The sequence below is a fragment of the Morus notabilis genome, unplaced genomic scaffold, assembly GCF_000414095.1.
Source record: "Morus notabilis unplaced genomic scaffold, ASM41409v2 Scaffold28, whole genome shotgun sequence".
NCBI classification, from domain to species: domain Eukaryota; kingdom Viridiplantae; phylum Streptophyta; class Magnoliopsida; order Rosales; family Moraceae; genus Morus; species Morus notabilis.
Window position 1 is genome coordinate 24,335 of NW_010361930.1, and position 14,707 is coordinate 39,041.

General features: G+C 31.7%; 1 protein-coding gene across 1 annotated transcript; it reads right to left on the reverse strand.

The window, feature by feature from the left end:
- Positions 1 to 544: 544 nt before the first annotated feature.
- Positions 545 to 7,231, reverse strand: LOC21394745 (homeobox protein HAT3.1). The gene is made up of 9 exons (XM_010100756.2): positions 7,116 to 7,231; positions 4,236 to 5,828; positions 3,581 to 3,746; positions 3,291 to 3,414; positions 3,100 to 3,212; positions 2,446 to 3,015; positions 1,812 to 2,147; positions 1,494 to 1,583; positions 545 to 1,415 (listed from the first exon to the last, which is right to left on the reverse strand). Exons 2-9 carry the CDS (start codon positions 5,522 to 5,524, stop codon positions 1,008 to 1,010), a joined length of 3,096 nt encoding a protein of 1,031 aa, XP_010099058.1. The 5' UTR covers positions 5,525 to 5,828; positions 7,116 to 7,231; the 3' UTR covers positions 545 to 1,007.
- Positions 7,232 to 14,707: the final 7,476 nt, after the last annotated feature.

A 14,707-nucleotide genomic window follows, 5' to 3' on the forward strand; every position in this document is an offset into this window, starting at 1 on the left:
TCTATCACTCTTTGTCATTTTCTCAATTTATTATCTCATTTTTTATTTAAATAATAATATATCATGTTAATAAAGTCTATTTTTTATTAAATACTAATTTTTTTTTTTTAAAGTAAGGCTAACATTTCTCTTCTTTCTTAAAAAAAAAAAAAAAAAAAAAAAAAAAAAAAAAAAAAAAACCCCCCCCGGTTTTTTTTTCCCCCCTTTTTTTTTTCAGAAAAAAAAAAAAAAAAAAAAAAAAAAAAAAAAAAAAGAAGAAGCAGCCCCGGTTTTTTTTTCCCCCTCTTTCCTTTTCAGGAGACAATTTCATTTCACATATAACAAGTTACATACTTAAAAACAGTCGCAAATGAGAATGAGAGAAATCAACCCAACCCCAGACATTAGCTGAATCTACTACTAACGAAGACGAATGAAGCACAGGTGTTTTCGAGCTTGCATTAGTGTATGTATCAACATTACTCATACGCTGATAAACTGAGCAACGGACTATAAAATGAAAAACTATTAAGACATTGACTAGGCAACAAAATTGTTCCTCTCATTGAAGTCATTGTACACAAACGCGTCAGCAAGTTTTTATCTCTGCTCAGATGGTTAATAGAAAACGCTTCTTCTAGCCCACTCCATATATTCCTATGGTCTTACGGTCTAAGGTTACAGTTGCACCCCCATTTAAAGAGGAAAAAAAATGAAGCCATGCGTAGAACAAGAAAGAAAGTTCCAAGAAGCGAGTTTGCTTGCGGGGTAAGAACCAAGGAATTTTGGGATAGATAGAATGCCACATTTACAGAAAACCCACATACACCTTTTTGTGCAAGCGGCAACTTAAAGCATCTTACCCGAAAGAGGAACAACTGGGGAGACATTTACAGTTGCAGGAGAGTAATGGCATAAAAGCAATTTAGTTCGTTTTTGAACTACCACCTGCAACTTATACCCCAGGTACATATTATCTCTCTCTCTCTGTCAAAATCACTCTACTTAGGATCAAAAATTACGAATCATCACGAAGCAGATTCTCGGTGCCTTCCCCTTTTTCTACCACCCGTTTCGTGAGTGTCTACCACAGGAGGGGTTTCTGGTCTCTCAACTTTCCATGGCCTACCCGTTTTTCTAGAGCCTGGGGTTGTGGACGTTTGGCCACTGCTCTCTTTAGTGGGCATTTCCACTTTGCCGTCACCCACATCCCCGCTGCAGCTCTCTGGCATGGCGTTACCTGTTCTGGGTAATTCATTGTTCAGAGCTCCGTTGCAAGTAGAATTTGTAATGCTTGTGTTTAGTTCCGTTTCAAAAAGTTTCTTGTTTGTTTGAGGTGAAAGTGTGCTCTCCTTCGAAGCATGTTCGCTTATCCCAGGTTTTTTAGATGATGAATGTCGGTAACTCCACCTTGCATTTTCAAACCATTTGCTAACCTGGAAAAGGCAAGTAATTGCAGTTTAACAAATAACCTATGAAATTAAAATTGTCTTTTTCTTATGAGAAAGTATGACCTGGTAAGAAGTGAGTCCCAGCTCTTGAGCCAAACTTTCTTTTGTAGCTCGGTCCAGATATTGATTTTCCTTGAAGGATTGATAAAGTCTCTGCAATACAAATTCTTATAAAATCAATAACAAATCACAAGAATTAAGTATCAGTGATGAAAAACCAAAAAAAAGATACACACATGTATGCACACATAATATACTAAATATTCAGCCAAAAAAAATAAGTAAAATACCAAATAATACAGGCGTCCAATAACACCTGAAAATTATCTAAACTATTTGTCTAGGTTACAAAAGCAAGGAACAATAACTCAGACCACTTACCTGAGTTACAGCTTCACCAAGTCTCCTGTTTGTTGACAATTCACGTCTTCTACCTGTAGAACCAGATTTAGGAGAACCTTGAAGTAATTTATTTGGTATATTATTTTCATCTGTTACTACAGAATTTTGGCGTGATCTTCTCCTAGGTACATATTCATTGTCTTCAAGGTCATTATTTGCAGCATCCGTAGTTGTCTGATTCTTAATGATTGAAGCGTTTTCATTTGGCGACACTGAAGAAACTTGTCCAGTAGTTCTCTTCCTTTTTCTTGGTGCGGCATAATCAGTCCAATCTTCATCATCACTTGAATCAGAAGGGAGATGTCCATACGTCTCCTTTACAAATTAGAGAAGATAATGAAAAATATAAACAAACTAAAAAAGTAGGGGTAAAAGGCGCTTAAATGTTTTTTTTTTTCCTTTTAAAAAAATGAAAACAAACCAGGAAACCAGTATTTGAAACACAGTAATGTGAACCTAAATCAATTCATCTAATATTTTAAACAAAATACTTGTAGGGGAAAAGTACTATCACATCAATAGTATGTCACCGGTTGACGTGCATAGGACAACCAGCAAAGATACAAATTTATAAGGATATATAGAGTGAAAAGTAGTATAAAATGATACTCACATCATGCAGCCTTTTGTAGTCCAACCTTTCCACATGTCTTTTTCCTGAAATAGGCGGAGAACCATCTTGGCCGGTACCTGACTCTAGTATATCTAAAAGCTCATCCTTTATAGATGACTTATTTCCACCACGTTTAGAACTTTGCATAACAGCATTTCCAAGAGACCTCGTGGGATCCAATGATGAAACTTCATCTTTTTCAGCAATTTGACCTTCATCAAGTGTAAAGGCCAGATCCTCAGAGTCGGAAGTAAAATCAGAACTTGAACTTTCCTGCTTGGCATTTTCATCAACATCTTGATCATCGGGATCAAAGTCATTGTCCTCTGAATCATCAGACGACAGACCAAAATACTGTTCATCTTTAGGCGGAGCCTCACCCTCAAGTTCATCACAAGCAGATGTGTACTCAGATTCATCAGAACTTGATTCATCTCCCTCAACCTTCTCAACAATTTCTGGACCATACGGGTCGTAATCATCATCCTCAGAATCATCAGACGGAAATTCAAGGTTGTGATCCTGATCTTTTCCTTCTCTTGCTGCTGCAGCAGCCTCTGGAAAAACCTTCTGCAGATGAATTAGGACTGTTAACAAACGGATTAAATAAAAATACTTTAGTAGGGTAAACGAAGAGGAGCTTTGCTCATTGACCTCCCAGCTGTCAGTTACTGAAAGATTTGTTCCATAAGAGTCATTAAGCAAATCAAAGCAATCAACTTTGCAGTCACATCCAGGGCATAACCAACCCTCGTCATCAGGGGGGACTGCAGACAACATAGATAAAATAAGGAACAAGAAATTCTAAGTAATAAGTAAGTTGGGTAGATGGATTTGAATATTACTGTCTTCGCTCAACAATGGTGGTTCCAAACAGAATTGGTGGAACCCACGATCACAAGCACCATCACAGAGTATAATATCATTATTTGCAGACATGTCTTTGGACCCACATTTTGCACAGAATATCTGCCCAACGTAATGCAAAATACAAATTATTCTTCAATAGAAACAAAACGACGATTATGGCTTCTCATCTCAAGCCAAATAAATGGAAGAGATGAAGAACTCTATTAAGAAGATAATTAGAATCATTGATCAGTACAAATGGCTTGTAACTAAAGAACTCTCTTACATCCTCACTGTCAATCTGCCCTTCAGAATCGAACAAAGATTTTGGAAATCTTCCTTCTGCACAAAGTGAGTCAAGCTGTTGAAATAAATCTCTTATTTTCAACTTACGCCGGAATATTTCAGATTTAGCACGTTGAAGCTCTTTCTCTGGTTTAAGTTTTTCAAGGCTGCAACGTTATAAACCATAAGATTCATAGTAAAAGAAAAATTTGAGAGAGCAGAAATAAATTGAAAAAGATAAAAACAAACTAAAAAAAAATGAAGAAAACAAGAATATTATTATCACATAAACGTTGTTCGAACTTAGAGCTCCGTAAAAGACAAATCCAATTCTGAAGAAAAATTTTAGGTAGGGAGAGAAGAAGAGAGAATAAGACTACTTGTTTTCACATAAACAGGAAGAAAAATTAGTCCACATATTTCACCAGCCAGTTAAGAATGAAACTGATCTTAAGTGAGTGCCCACTAAAACTAATAAAAGTGAATCATGGTTTACCTTCCTGTTGTAAGTACTCTATAAAGTGGAAAATGAGTTTATCCTCATGTAAGCATATATAAGTGCTAATGAAATATCCTGACCATTCAACAACTACTAAAGTAAATGCGTAACAGAGTTCTGACATTCATGAAGCAAGTATGAGGTAGAAAATACGCACCTGGTTCCTTTCCATCCTTCACTAGAATACGCATCGATCAAGTTTTGCTCATAGTGTATTCGGTTGAAAAAATATTTTAGGCGTTTTCTTATTCTCGAAAACTCGTCGGCTATGACTCTCGTTCCTCTTCTCTTTTTTCTTTCCTTCATTCTCTTCTCCACCCCATTGCCAATATTACTCAAAGTATTACTCAATTCATGAGATTTAAGTTTCTCTTGGGTCCTTGAGCGTAAAACTCTATCACTGTGTACCAAAGATCTCAACATATATTGTTTCTTTCTTGATTTTGACGTCTGTTTATCCTTACGTCCCAATTGGGAGGGTTTATTTACTAAACTTTTAGAGGAAGTTTCAAGTTGCTCAAGACTAGAACTTTTGGACACATCTTCAGATGGTTGTTCTACTTGTTTATCAATATAGCTATCACTTCCATCTCCAACTGGAGGTTCCAAATGTTCGCTAACAATACCATTAGATGCTGCAATCCTAGTTTCAACCAGAACATTTTGAACAAGTTCAGTACCAAGGTGGTCTTCTTGTTTAGGTGTCTCACCAAGTAGACATCCACAATCAAAGTCCTTGATCTGCCCCAAAGTACTTTGTTGAGGACATGAACTGTTTTCTGTCTGACAATGTCTGACCACATCTTCAGAAGGCACAGCCAAATTTCCACCAGAAATCAAGCTCCTCTTTTCAGAAACGATTTCCAATTTTTGAGTAAAAACAAAGCTGGATACTGTGATGTCAGTTTTCCTGATTTCATTTTGTAAGTTGGAGTCTACATCATTCTTTGTCCCCGCTTGTTCAGCACATAGATTACCAGAACCACATCCATGTTTCACTTCCGCGGCTGCTTCCTTTGGGAAAGAAATTTTTTCAGTCTGACCATTCGCGCCAGCGTCTTTCTGAGGCAGTTCCAATTCCTTGCTATTGCAAAGAGAATCATTGGTCAAATTTCGAGGTGATGATTCTGGGTGTTTATTAGTAGAACACATGCCTACTGCTGCAATGGGTTCTAGTGGCTCATTTTGTTGTCCTGGTGCTTCAGGAAGAGAATTTTTGGCCACACTATCAGAAACTGGTTGTAGCTGTTCACAAAAAACGTGGGTTGCAGCTATGCTGCTTTCCTGTCGTAAATTTTCTACAGTTTGAGCTTCACTAATATGTATATGTTCTGATGGTTCAGTTTCTTTCACCTGTTCTAACATATTTTGTTCAGGATGTGTGCATTTTGCGGTTTGACCGTTCACTTGTTCCGTAGGAATATCTATATGTGTAGCATCAGCCATATTCAAATAAAAGGCTAGATTCTTAACAAGTACAGGAACTTCTACTCCAATATTCTTTAGGTCCAAGAAAACAGACCAAAAGGTCAATCCCAACGCAAAGGGTTGTAACGTTATTTCGGAATTAGTGTGGGGGATAGATCACACACATCAACAGACTTCAGTGGTTCAATGTATTTACAGCAATAAATTTTCAGCCACGTAATGAATTGTGTATTAATAACTTCCTCCCAAAATTGAGACTCCAAAGATCAATAAATCCATCATAACTACTAAAGAAGCTATTATATTATGTGTGACTGCAAACCTGCAAGACGTGAAAAGATCATAAAACCTAATTTCTAAGAAAGAATAAAAGGCAGAACACAAAAGACAGCACCACAATCAAAATTAGCTGATATATCTTGTGTAAATTCTCAATGTGAACACAAAACAATGAAGTGAAAGCTACATTATGTTGAGTTCAAGCAAATTCTTTGATGCAAAAGTAGAATTGGACTAAATATCATTATTTGTAAATCTAGGGGAAAAAAACCTTCTAAACAACAAAAAAACAATCACCCCACATTCAATTTTAGTCAAAAGAACTACGAACTTAAGCAAAATTTACCAGCATGCTTAAATGGGAGATCACTTAGATTTGCATCTCAAGAAACCCTGAGAAATTCCAATATAATGGAGATTTACTATGAATATCTAGGAATCCTAAACAAAACAGAAATGGACATATCAAATCACATAATCTTAAAAACTAAAAAACTATACCGACCTCGGGAATAATTCATAACCCAGATTGCTAACTAATATGTTTTTATCAAATGAATTTAGAACCAACTATCAGGCATCACCCAACCAAGCATAAGGAAGTAAGAGGAAAAGGTTGTTGTAACTCCAAGAAGTGTGCATACGTGGCAAAGATGGAGCAAGTATGCCACTCAACTCAAGGATAAAGTAAACTAAGAGATGTCCTTAGCCCAAGTTACATTCAGCACGTGCAAAAATAATAGGGTACATTGGAGATAATAAATTGCTAAAGTACAATGATGTCTATATAAATGTATTTTTATCACATATTAAGAAAATCGCACGTCATAATAACAAAAACCATGGAATTAATCCAAGGAGGAACATGAACTCGAGTACAATGTGGTACAAAAAGTTTAAGAAAGCTCATCATCGTCCTAACTCAAGATAACCCAATTCATATTTTATGCATTTTAAAGCCAAATAAACGATTATTCCAAGCATTCACAAAACCCAATTCCAGCAAAGAAACATGTAAATAAGATTGAAAAAGAAGAAAGGTATATATATGTAACTCAATCCAATTACAATTTGGCCGAAGTTAACAGACACCCAACAAAATATATATATATATGACAGTATAAGCAACCCAAAAAAAACAAGTAATAACAGAGAAAAAAAAACGGACCTAGAAGCTCAGCTAAGCCTAGGTTAGGAGAAAAATAACAGCAGAAATTGAAAAAAATAAAAAATACAGTAAGTTTCTTTCCTTTTCTTGTTACTCTTTCTCAGGAACCAAACGGCAGCCAAAATTTATTATTAAAAAAAAAGGAATACTATGCAAAGTTACCTCAGGTAGCTCGTGAATCTTAGTAGTTTCCGTCACTGATTCCGAACACAGCTTGGGAAGAGAGAGAGAGAGAGAGAGATGAAAAGATGAAGGAGAAGAAGAAAATGGATCTGAGTCTTGCGAGTGTTCGCGATAGTTCTATTCCCACCGCCGAGACTTGCTGAGAAGAAAAAGAAGGAAAAAAGAAGCGGTTCCTAGTTTCGCAAGGTCCGCCAAATCTGGGCCACCGTTGCGCTCTCTGCGACTATTAGGGCTCCAGGCTTCGGATTCTGTGCGCTATTTTCAGCTCACGCCGTTAGGTTCTTTTAGCGTGCCGTTCGGTAGTTTTGGGCCGGACCTTCACCTTAAGCCCACCCACATTTCGTATCCCGAGCCAGGTGACAATTTGATAAGGGAAAAGGAATACCTTTAAAGGGAGGAGGGAAATATTTCTTAGGTGTATAGTAACTTATAACATATTTTTTTTAAAAAATAGGTAGATTTTAGCATAATAATTTGATAATTTAAGTTTTAAACATTATGAAGCTCAAAAATATCCCTAAACTTCATTTTTACTTCTCTATCATTCCCCCTCTAGTCATGAGCAGCAGGCTCCGATGACCCGCGGCAGGTAAATACTGTAATTTATCAGTAAATACCATTTTTATTGATAAATTCTGTATTTATCATAAAATATTATATTTACTAAAAAAATATTTTCAACATCAGCGCCGGTGACTGATGACCGACACTGGCGACTAGTAAATAAGTCTTAGTACCGGCGATTGATAAATACTGTATTTACCTAAAAATATCATATTTACTCAGAATTTGTTTCGGTGCCACGACCGGCGACCAGTGACTAGTAAATATGGTAAATACCAGATTACCAAAATTTATTAGAAAATACTATATTTACTTGGAATTTTAAATTAGGGACATATCTTGAATAGGAAGAATATATATATATATATATATACATTTTTTTAGTTTTCATTTGCAAAATATCATTTTAATTGTATAATAATAAAAGAAGAAATTATCTATTAAAAAAAAAGAAAAATTATTTTTTTATCTTTCATCTTTCACAATCTTTCTTTTTCATGTTGTCGCGGCCTTTCACATACAATGCTACCGCCTATTCTCTTATTGTGAGGGTCGCAACAATAAGATCCATCATGTTCTGATCACAATAGTAATGTTTACTTCTGACATGATGTCCCTATTGTTTTTGACATCGTTGCCACAATCTTTATTGTCGCCGTCGCAGACTGATTGGAGTTTGAATTTCTATTGATTTGTGTCGATTTTTTTTTTTTTTTTTTGTGATCTAAATTTTTGGTTTAAAAGGTTTTGTTAGTTTGTTAATCAAATTAAACAGCTAGCTCAAAGTCAGCTTATGAATTGAAAGCTACTACTCATATTGAGTCCAAGATGAAAAAATGGAAATAATAATAATAATATGGTATTGTATTTGATATGGTGAACAATAATGGTTTTGATGGGACGACGTGTTAAAATGCAATCAGATTGACAGTGTGAAGTGTGTCAAGCATATGTATAGATTTGAGAAGTGTACTTGTTTTACTATAAAGTTACCATACATTTGTACGCATATTTATTCATGTTGATAATTATTATGGCGATTCGTTAAAAAGCCACAAAAAACAAGAAACAAAACAAAAACAAAACACAAAAGCTGTGTTTGAAGTTATTTTTATTTTTCACGTTTTTTTAAAAATAAAAAATAAAAACAGAAGAAGAAACGGCGTTTGGTATAATTAAAGATAAAAAAACAGAAATGAAAACAATTTTTTAGTTTAGTGTAAAATATGACAGAAATGAAAAACAACTTTTAGTCATTTTTTATTTTTTGTTTCTATTTTTTCCTCTCTCGAGTAGAGAAAGAGAGAGAGACATTAATGGATTTTTTATACTGAAAATAATCTCCTGATAAAACTACCAAACGCATTTTCAAAAATAAATTTCTATTTGAAATTGAAAATATTTTCATTTCTATTTTCATACAAAAAATAAAAATATTTTGAAACGAGTTTCAAACACACCCAAAAATTAGATGTGTAATAATGAGAATGCTAATGAGAATGACTTTGGGATGCAACAAGAGTCAACTTACCCTTCAATGTTTTTGAACCAAACTTTTCCTGCTAACGTTTCTAGATTTACTAGAGAGAGATAGAGACAGAGATAGAGAGAGAGTTATAAGATCATCCCAAGATAAGTCTACACGTTTAGAAAAACTAGCAAAATTATTTAACAAAATTATTATTTCACATTAAGAGAAGAGACACATATGTTAGTTCAAATTATTAAAACAGAAAATTATGGTGCGCAATGTGAATTTGTGTGGGGTAAGATAAGTTGTCCGTTGAGCAACTATGGAATGCCAGTGTCATAAAATCTACAAATAAGGCACTCCATAAGGAGTTTGTTATGACCTTTTTTTTTTTTTTTTAGAATGTCATCACTTTTAAGTGGGGTTTAAGGTGACTCAAACTCTCAATTTATAATTAGGATGAAGAGACTTACAACTAATTGAGTTATCCTCACTCGTTGTTTTGACCCTTCTTGAGTTAAGGACTTCTAATTTGCTTAAGCATAAATTGTGGGTTAATACATACATATTTGTAGGTACTTTTTGGACTACTTAAAATCATTTGGACCCATTAAAAAAAAAGACAGAAAGAAAGAAGAGAGAGACAATTACATAATTTACTCTTAAGAGTGTGTGAGTCTCGATTTTTATCTTTTATTTTTTATTAATACCATTTTTTTAGTATAATTATTTAATTAAAAAGCTATTAATTAAGAGTAAAATGTAAAAATCCTGATTAATGTATTTTTTTTATTTTTTTGAAGAAAAGGTGCAATTTTATTAACTCAAATCAGACTTAACAAAAGGAGATATATATATATATATATATATATATATATATATATATATATATATATTTATCTAGGGATAGCATCTGAAGCCACCAAATCAACGTTACAACGCATAGTATGTGCAGCTAAAATATGAGCAACCATGTTGCCTTCCCTAGAGACATGAGAACAACTCCAAAATATTGTTGAATATGAATTTATATTAATAAGAGTATTTATAAAATATGGATTAGAAGTTAAAATAGGTTATTAATATTTGAATAATTTTATCGTTATTCTTATATACTTCAATTGGCACATACAAAAAAGTTTAGCAAGCAACGATGTTAAAAAACAAAATTTAAGAATGCAAGTGGCTAATATTGTCACAACTATATTTATTAAGATATTTCAAGAGTTTAGAACTCGTGTAGTGTTTTTAAATATTTTTGTTTTTAGTATGAAAAAAAATGAGAATTCTTTTAGAACGGTACTAAATCGTTTCTAAAAATATGTTTGTTACTAGAGAACTTGTTTTAAGTATAAAAAAAAAAAAGATATGAAATTAAATTTTGTTTCGAAAAAGAATATGTACAGCATAGAGGCGCAAAAAATGAAAACCAAAAAGTAATAACAACTTTATAGCGATTTTCTTTTTACTTCACAAAAAATGAAACCGCTTCTAAACCATATTAACTTTTTTTTTAAAAAAAAGGAAAAATACATATTAATAATACAATATTCCGTTTCTAAAATCAATTTTCGAGAAAACAAAAAATACTTTTTGAAAAATAGAACGGAATGGAAAATTTTGTGTGTTTCACAGTTGAGAAAAAATTCACATTTTTTTCTTGAGAAAAGGATTGACGATTTTTTTTTTTTTTTTGAGTCTATTACAATAGAACATGATATTTTGTTCTATCGGTGAGAATTGTATGCTTACAGTTAGATTAATTTTTTAACGGTTAGATATGTTATAAGAATAATTTTAGTAGCGTACAATAAATTTTTAATACAGATTTGTACAAATTTAACTGGTAAAAAATTAATTTAATAATTAAAAATAATTATTCTCACTAATAGAGTAAAATAACATATTTCATAGTAAAGATTCTTTTTATTTTTTTCTTCTTCTTTTTGCTAAACGATTGTGTACAAGGCAGTAAAGAGTCTAAAAAGTAACAAAAATATCTTATTCTTATCTAAAGATATTTTTCTTTTATCTGAAGATATATTTGATAAGGAAATTTCAGAGAAACAGCCAAAAGCAGAAAATCACACTTATGCGAGCAATAAACTTCATTATTGACTTTCTAGAAAAACAAAAAAAACAAAAAAAAACAAAAAAAAACTGCATTATTGACTTTCTTGCGGGGGAAACAAAAAAAAAAAAAAAAAAAAAAAAGGCATTATTGACTCATCCACCGTTGTTACCTTTGGACTGGAGGAAGAAATTGACTATAGAAAGAAAGAATAATTATAATTGACTGTCTGAAAAAGGAAAGAAAAAATAAAGGAAAAAAGAAAAACAAATATGTCGTATTTAATAGAGTGATAGAAGAATACCGTACTTAATAGAATTTAACACAAATTACACGGTTGCCCATTAAATTATAAGTTTTATTGTAAAAGGCCCTTCCAATTTTAATTTTAGCTTTTTTTTTCTTTCTTGAACTTTAGTAGTTCTTTCAAATTTTCTCATATGCTAAATTTTTAATAAAAAAAATATCATGTAAAATACAAAAGTTAACAAAAAATCATGATTTTTAACATAAATAACAAGTATTACATAAATAATGAGTGTAATTTGAATAATTTAATAAACAATTACTCTGTTAACTCCTCCTCATACAGTCATATGAAATTATAATTATGTAGTAGGAATTATCATTTTTTTAACTATAACTAACTCTCTCCTTAATTTACTTGACCTGGGGACTTTTGAGGTTTCATAAATCGCGGCCAACAGTAACAACATAATTAAAAATAATAATAATAAAAGGGTAAATTTTAATAGAGTTACTTAAATTTAAGAGGAAAAGAAGCTAAAACTGAGGATGTTTGGTTCATGAATTCAGAATCATAATTCAGAACCATTTTCAGTTTACGTGTGTTTTTTGTGAGAGAAAATACTGTAGCGAATTACGAACCATGATCCAAACCATAACACATATCCTCACTCCAAACGTAGACTAAAGTTCAAAAGATATTTTATGACGAGGCCTATAATTTAAAAAGCAACGGTGTAGTTTATCTTAATGTTTAACCATCGTTTATACAAGTTTACTATGACTATTGTATTTATTATTGATAATGTGAGATGATTTTAATGTAACTTAAAAATAATAATGTGTCTTATTGAACAAGCGTGCATTTTAATTATCTATTTAATTTTTTTTACAAAATAAAATTTAACCAATTATATTCACGACTTTTCATGAACTAAAACATTAAAATATGAAGAAAAAAAACACTTTAAAGTCTTTAAATTAACACAACATAATTATGATTGATTAAATATCATTTAGACCATTTTTAATGCAAATGCTATTATTAATTATATATTTGGTATTAAAAAAATATGATATGATGTGTTATTTTTATTTGTAATCTAATGCATAATGTTGTTCTAAATATTAAATCTACTTTTTATGGCAATCAAAAAGTTGTAAACTTAAAATTTAAGGACTAATTACACGGTTGCCTCCAAACTATAGGTCTTGTTATAAAATGTCCTTCAAACTTTAATTTTAACATTTTTTTCCCCTAGAACATCTGCAGTTCTTGTAAACTTTCTCTCTCCATTAAATTATTGGTGAAAAATGTCATGTAAAATGTAAAAATTAATAGAAGAACTTCTTATGTTAACATTTTTAACATAAATAACACGTATTACTCAAATAATGAGTGTCGTGCAATTATGCAGTAGGAGTTATCATTTTTTTTATTATACTGAACTTTCTCCTTAATTTGCTTAACTTAAAGATCTTTAAGGTTTTATGAATGACGGCCAATAATAATAACGGAAGTAAAAATTTAATAAAGGGAGAAATTTTACAAAAGTCACTTAAGTTCAAGGGAAAAAAACTAAATTAAAATTCGGGGACATTTTGTAATAAGGCCTATAATTCAAAGACAATCATGTAATTTGTCCGTTTTTTTAATTTGAAAAGGAAAAAATTGCAATGACAAAGTAAACATATCAACAAAAAATAATTAAATGTTAAATTTATCATTTATCGTACTTGATAATAAATTTATTATAAAATATAACATATGATAAATTTAAAAATAACAAATAACACTATATTAGATAGTGTTTTTTAAACGGTCAAATGATAAATTTATTATTAATACATTAATTATAATATTACATTGAAAATATTACCTGGACAGATGTTTAGAGTATAGTTTAAGGGAAAAAAATTAATAAATAAAAAAACCGTGTGCGCACGTTAGAAAGTAGGAAATCCACCGCTTCGTTGCCACGTGAAATGAAATGTCAAAGAAGGAAACATCCTTGACACTGGTGGTCCGGGGGTGCGCATTGCACTTCATCCAGGACCTTTGAAAAAATTTTCACGTGGAAACGTATTTTATAATTTTATTATTGCATGGATGACTTTTGACCCCAAAACGTGAGGCAACATAAATGCTGGTTTTTACCTTCCACCACTCTTCCTTAGTTCCACGTTTGCTCCACTTTGAGACTAAACTAGTGTCATAAATATTATAATAATACATAAACAACAAATAAACTAACCACCTTTCACTTTAAAAGAGTATAATTCTCTTCTGTTTATGTCTCACTTTGTTTTCTCCATTGAATTAAATAATAGATACAATTCGGCTTTGTTCACTCCATATTATAAATTAAAAATAAATTTTAAATTAAAATACAAACTATACAACACTTTTCATAAATGCGAAATTTTAATTTCTAATGGTACTTAGATTGCAGTATCATAAGGGTACTTATGCTCGATAGTAGTACGGAACTATTACGGCCAGCTAAGAGGATATATGCTAATACAATTTGTTAAAAAAAAAAAGGATATATACAAAATGCTTTGAGGGCCAAAAGTTGATATTTTAGACATAAAAAAGTTGAATTTTGTGGTCATCTGATTTATATGATTGAGTTTGATCATTATGATTATTTTTGAATTTTGTTTCCTTCCATTATCACGTTTAGTACAAACGCAACAAGGAAAAAGCAAGTCTTATCATTTTGATTTTTTTTTTTAATTTTTGCATTTAGAATGATAGATTTGAATTCTATACCTTATAATGAACAGGTGGGGATTAATTAACGTTAAACTATAGCTGCAACCTCCGCTTATAGATCAATATTTTATGCATTTTATTACTGATATGGAAAATGCATTTTTCATGTGTAATCATCTTTTTGTCCTTTCAATTGGAAAATTACAATATACAATTATTAACCTTCTTTTGAGTTTTGCTAATAATTTATTCCATATGGGCAGATGTGAAAAGTACATAAAAACTGGGGTTTTCTCTTTAGTCCAAGAAATTTGTTTTTAGCCAACATACAAATGTAATGTTTTTGTTTTGTACTTACTTTATTAGGTCGCTGTTTGTGCATACATGCAAGAGGAATTTCTGCCAACTTGGGAGTTTTAAAGTAATCTGTCCGAAAGATTAACAAAATAGGAGTCAAAGAAGTATAGTGCATATATATATATATATATATATATATATAT

Bases quoted from the DNA above. Each gene is read 5' to 3' on its own strand.
- LOC21394745 (XM_010100756.2), bottom strand. From the start codon at position 5,524: ATGGCTGATGCTACACATATAGATATTCCTACGGAACAAGTGAACGGT. The intron at 1,584-1,811 runs GTAAGTGGTCTG...TTTGTATTGCAG, and splicing joins TTGGTGAAGCTGTAACTCAG to AGACTTTATCAATCCTTCAA. The intron at 1,416-1,493 runs GTCATACTTTCT...TGCCTTTTCCAG, and splicing joins TGGGACTCACTTCTTACCAG to GTTAGCAAATGGTTTGAAAA.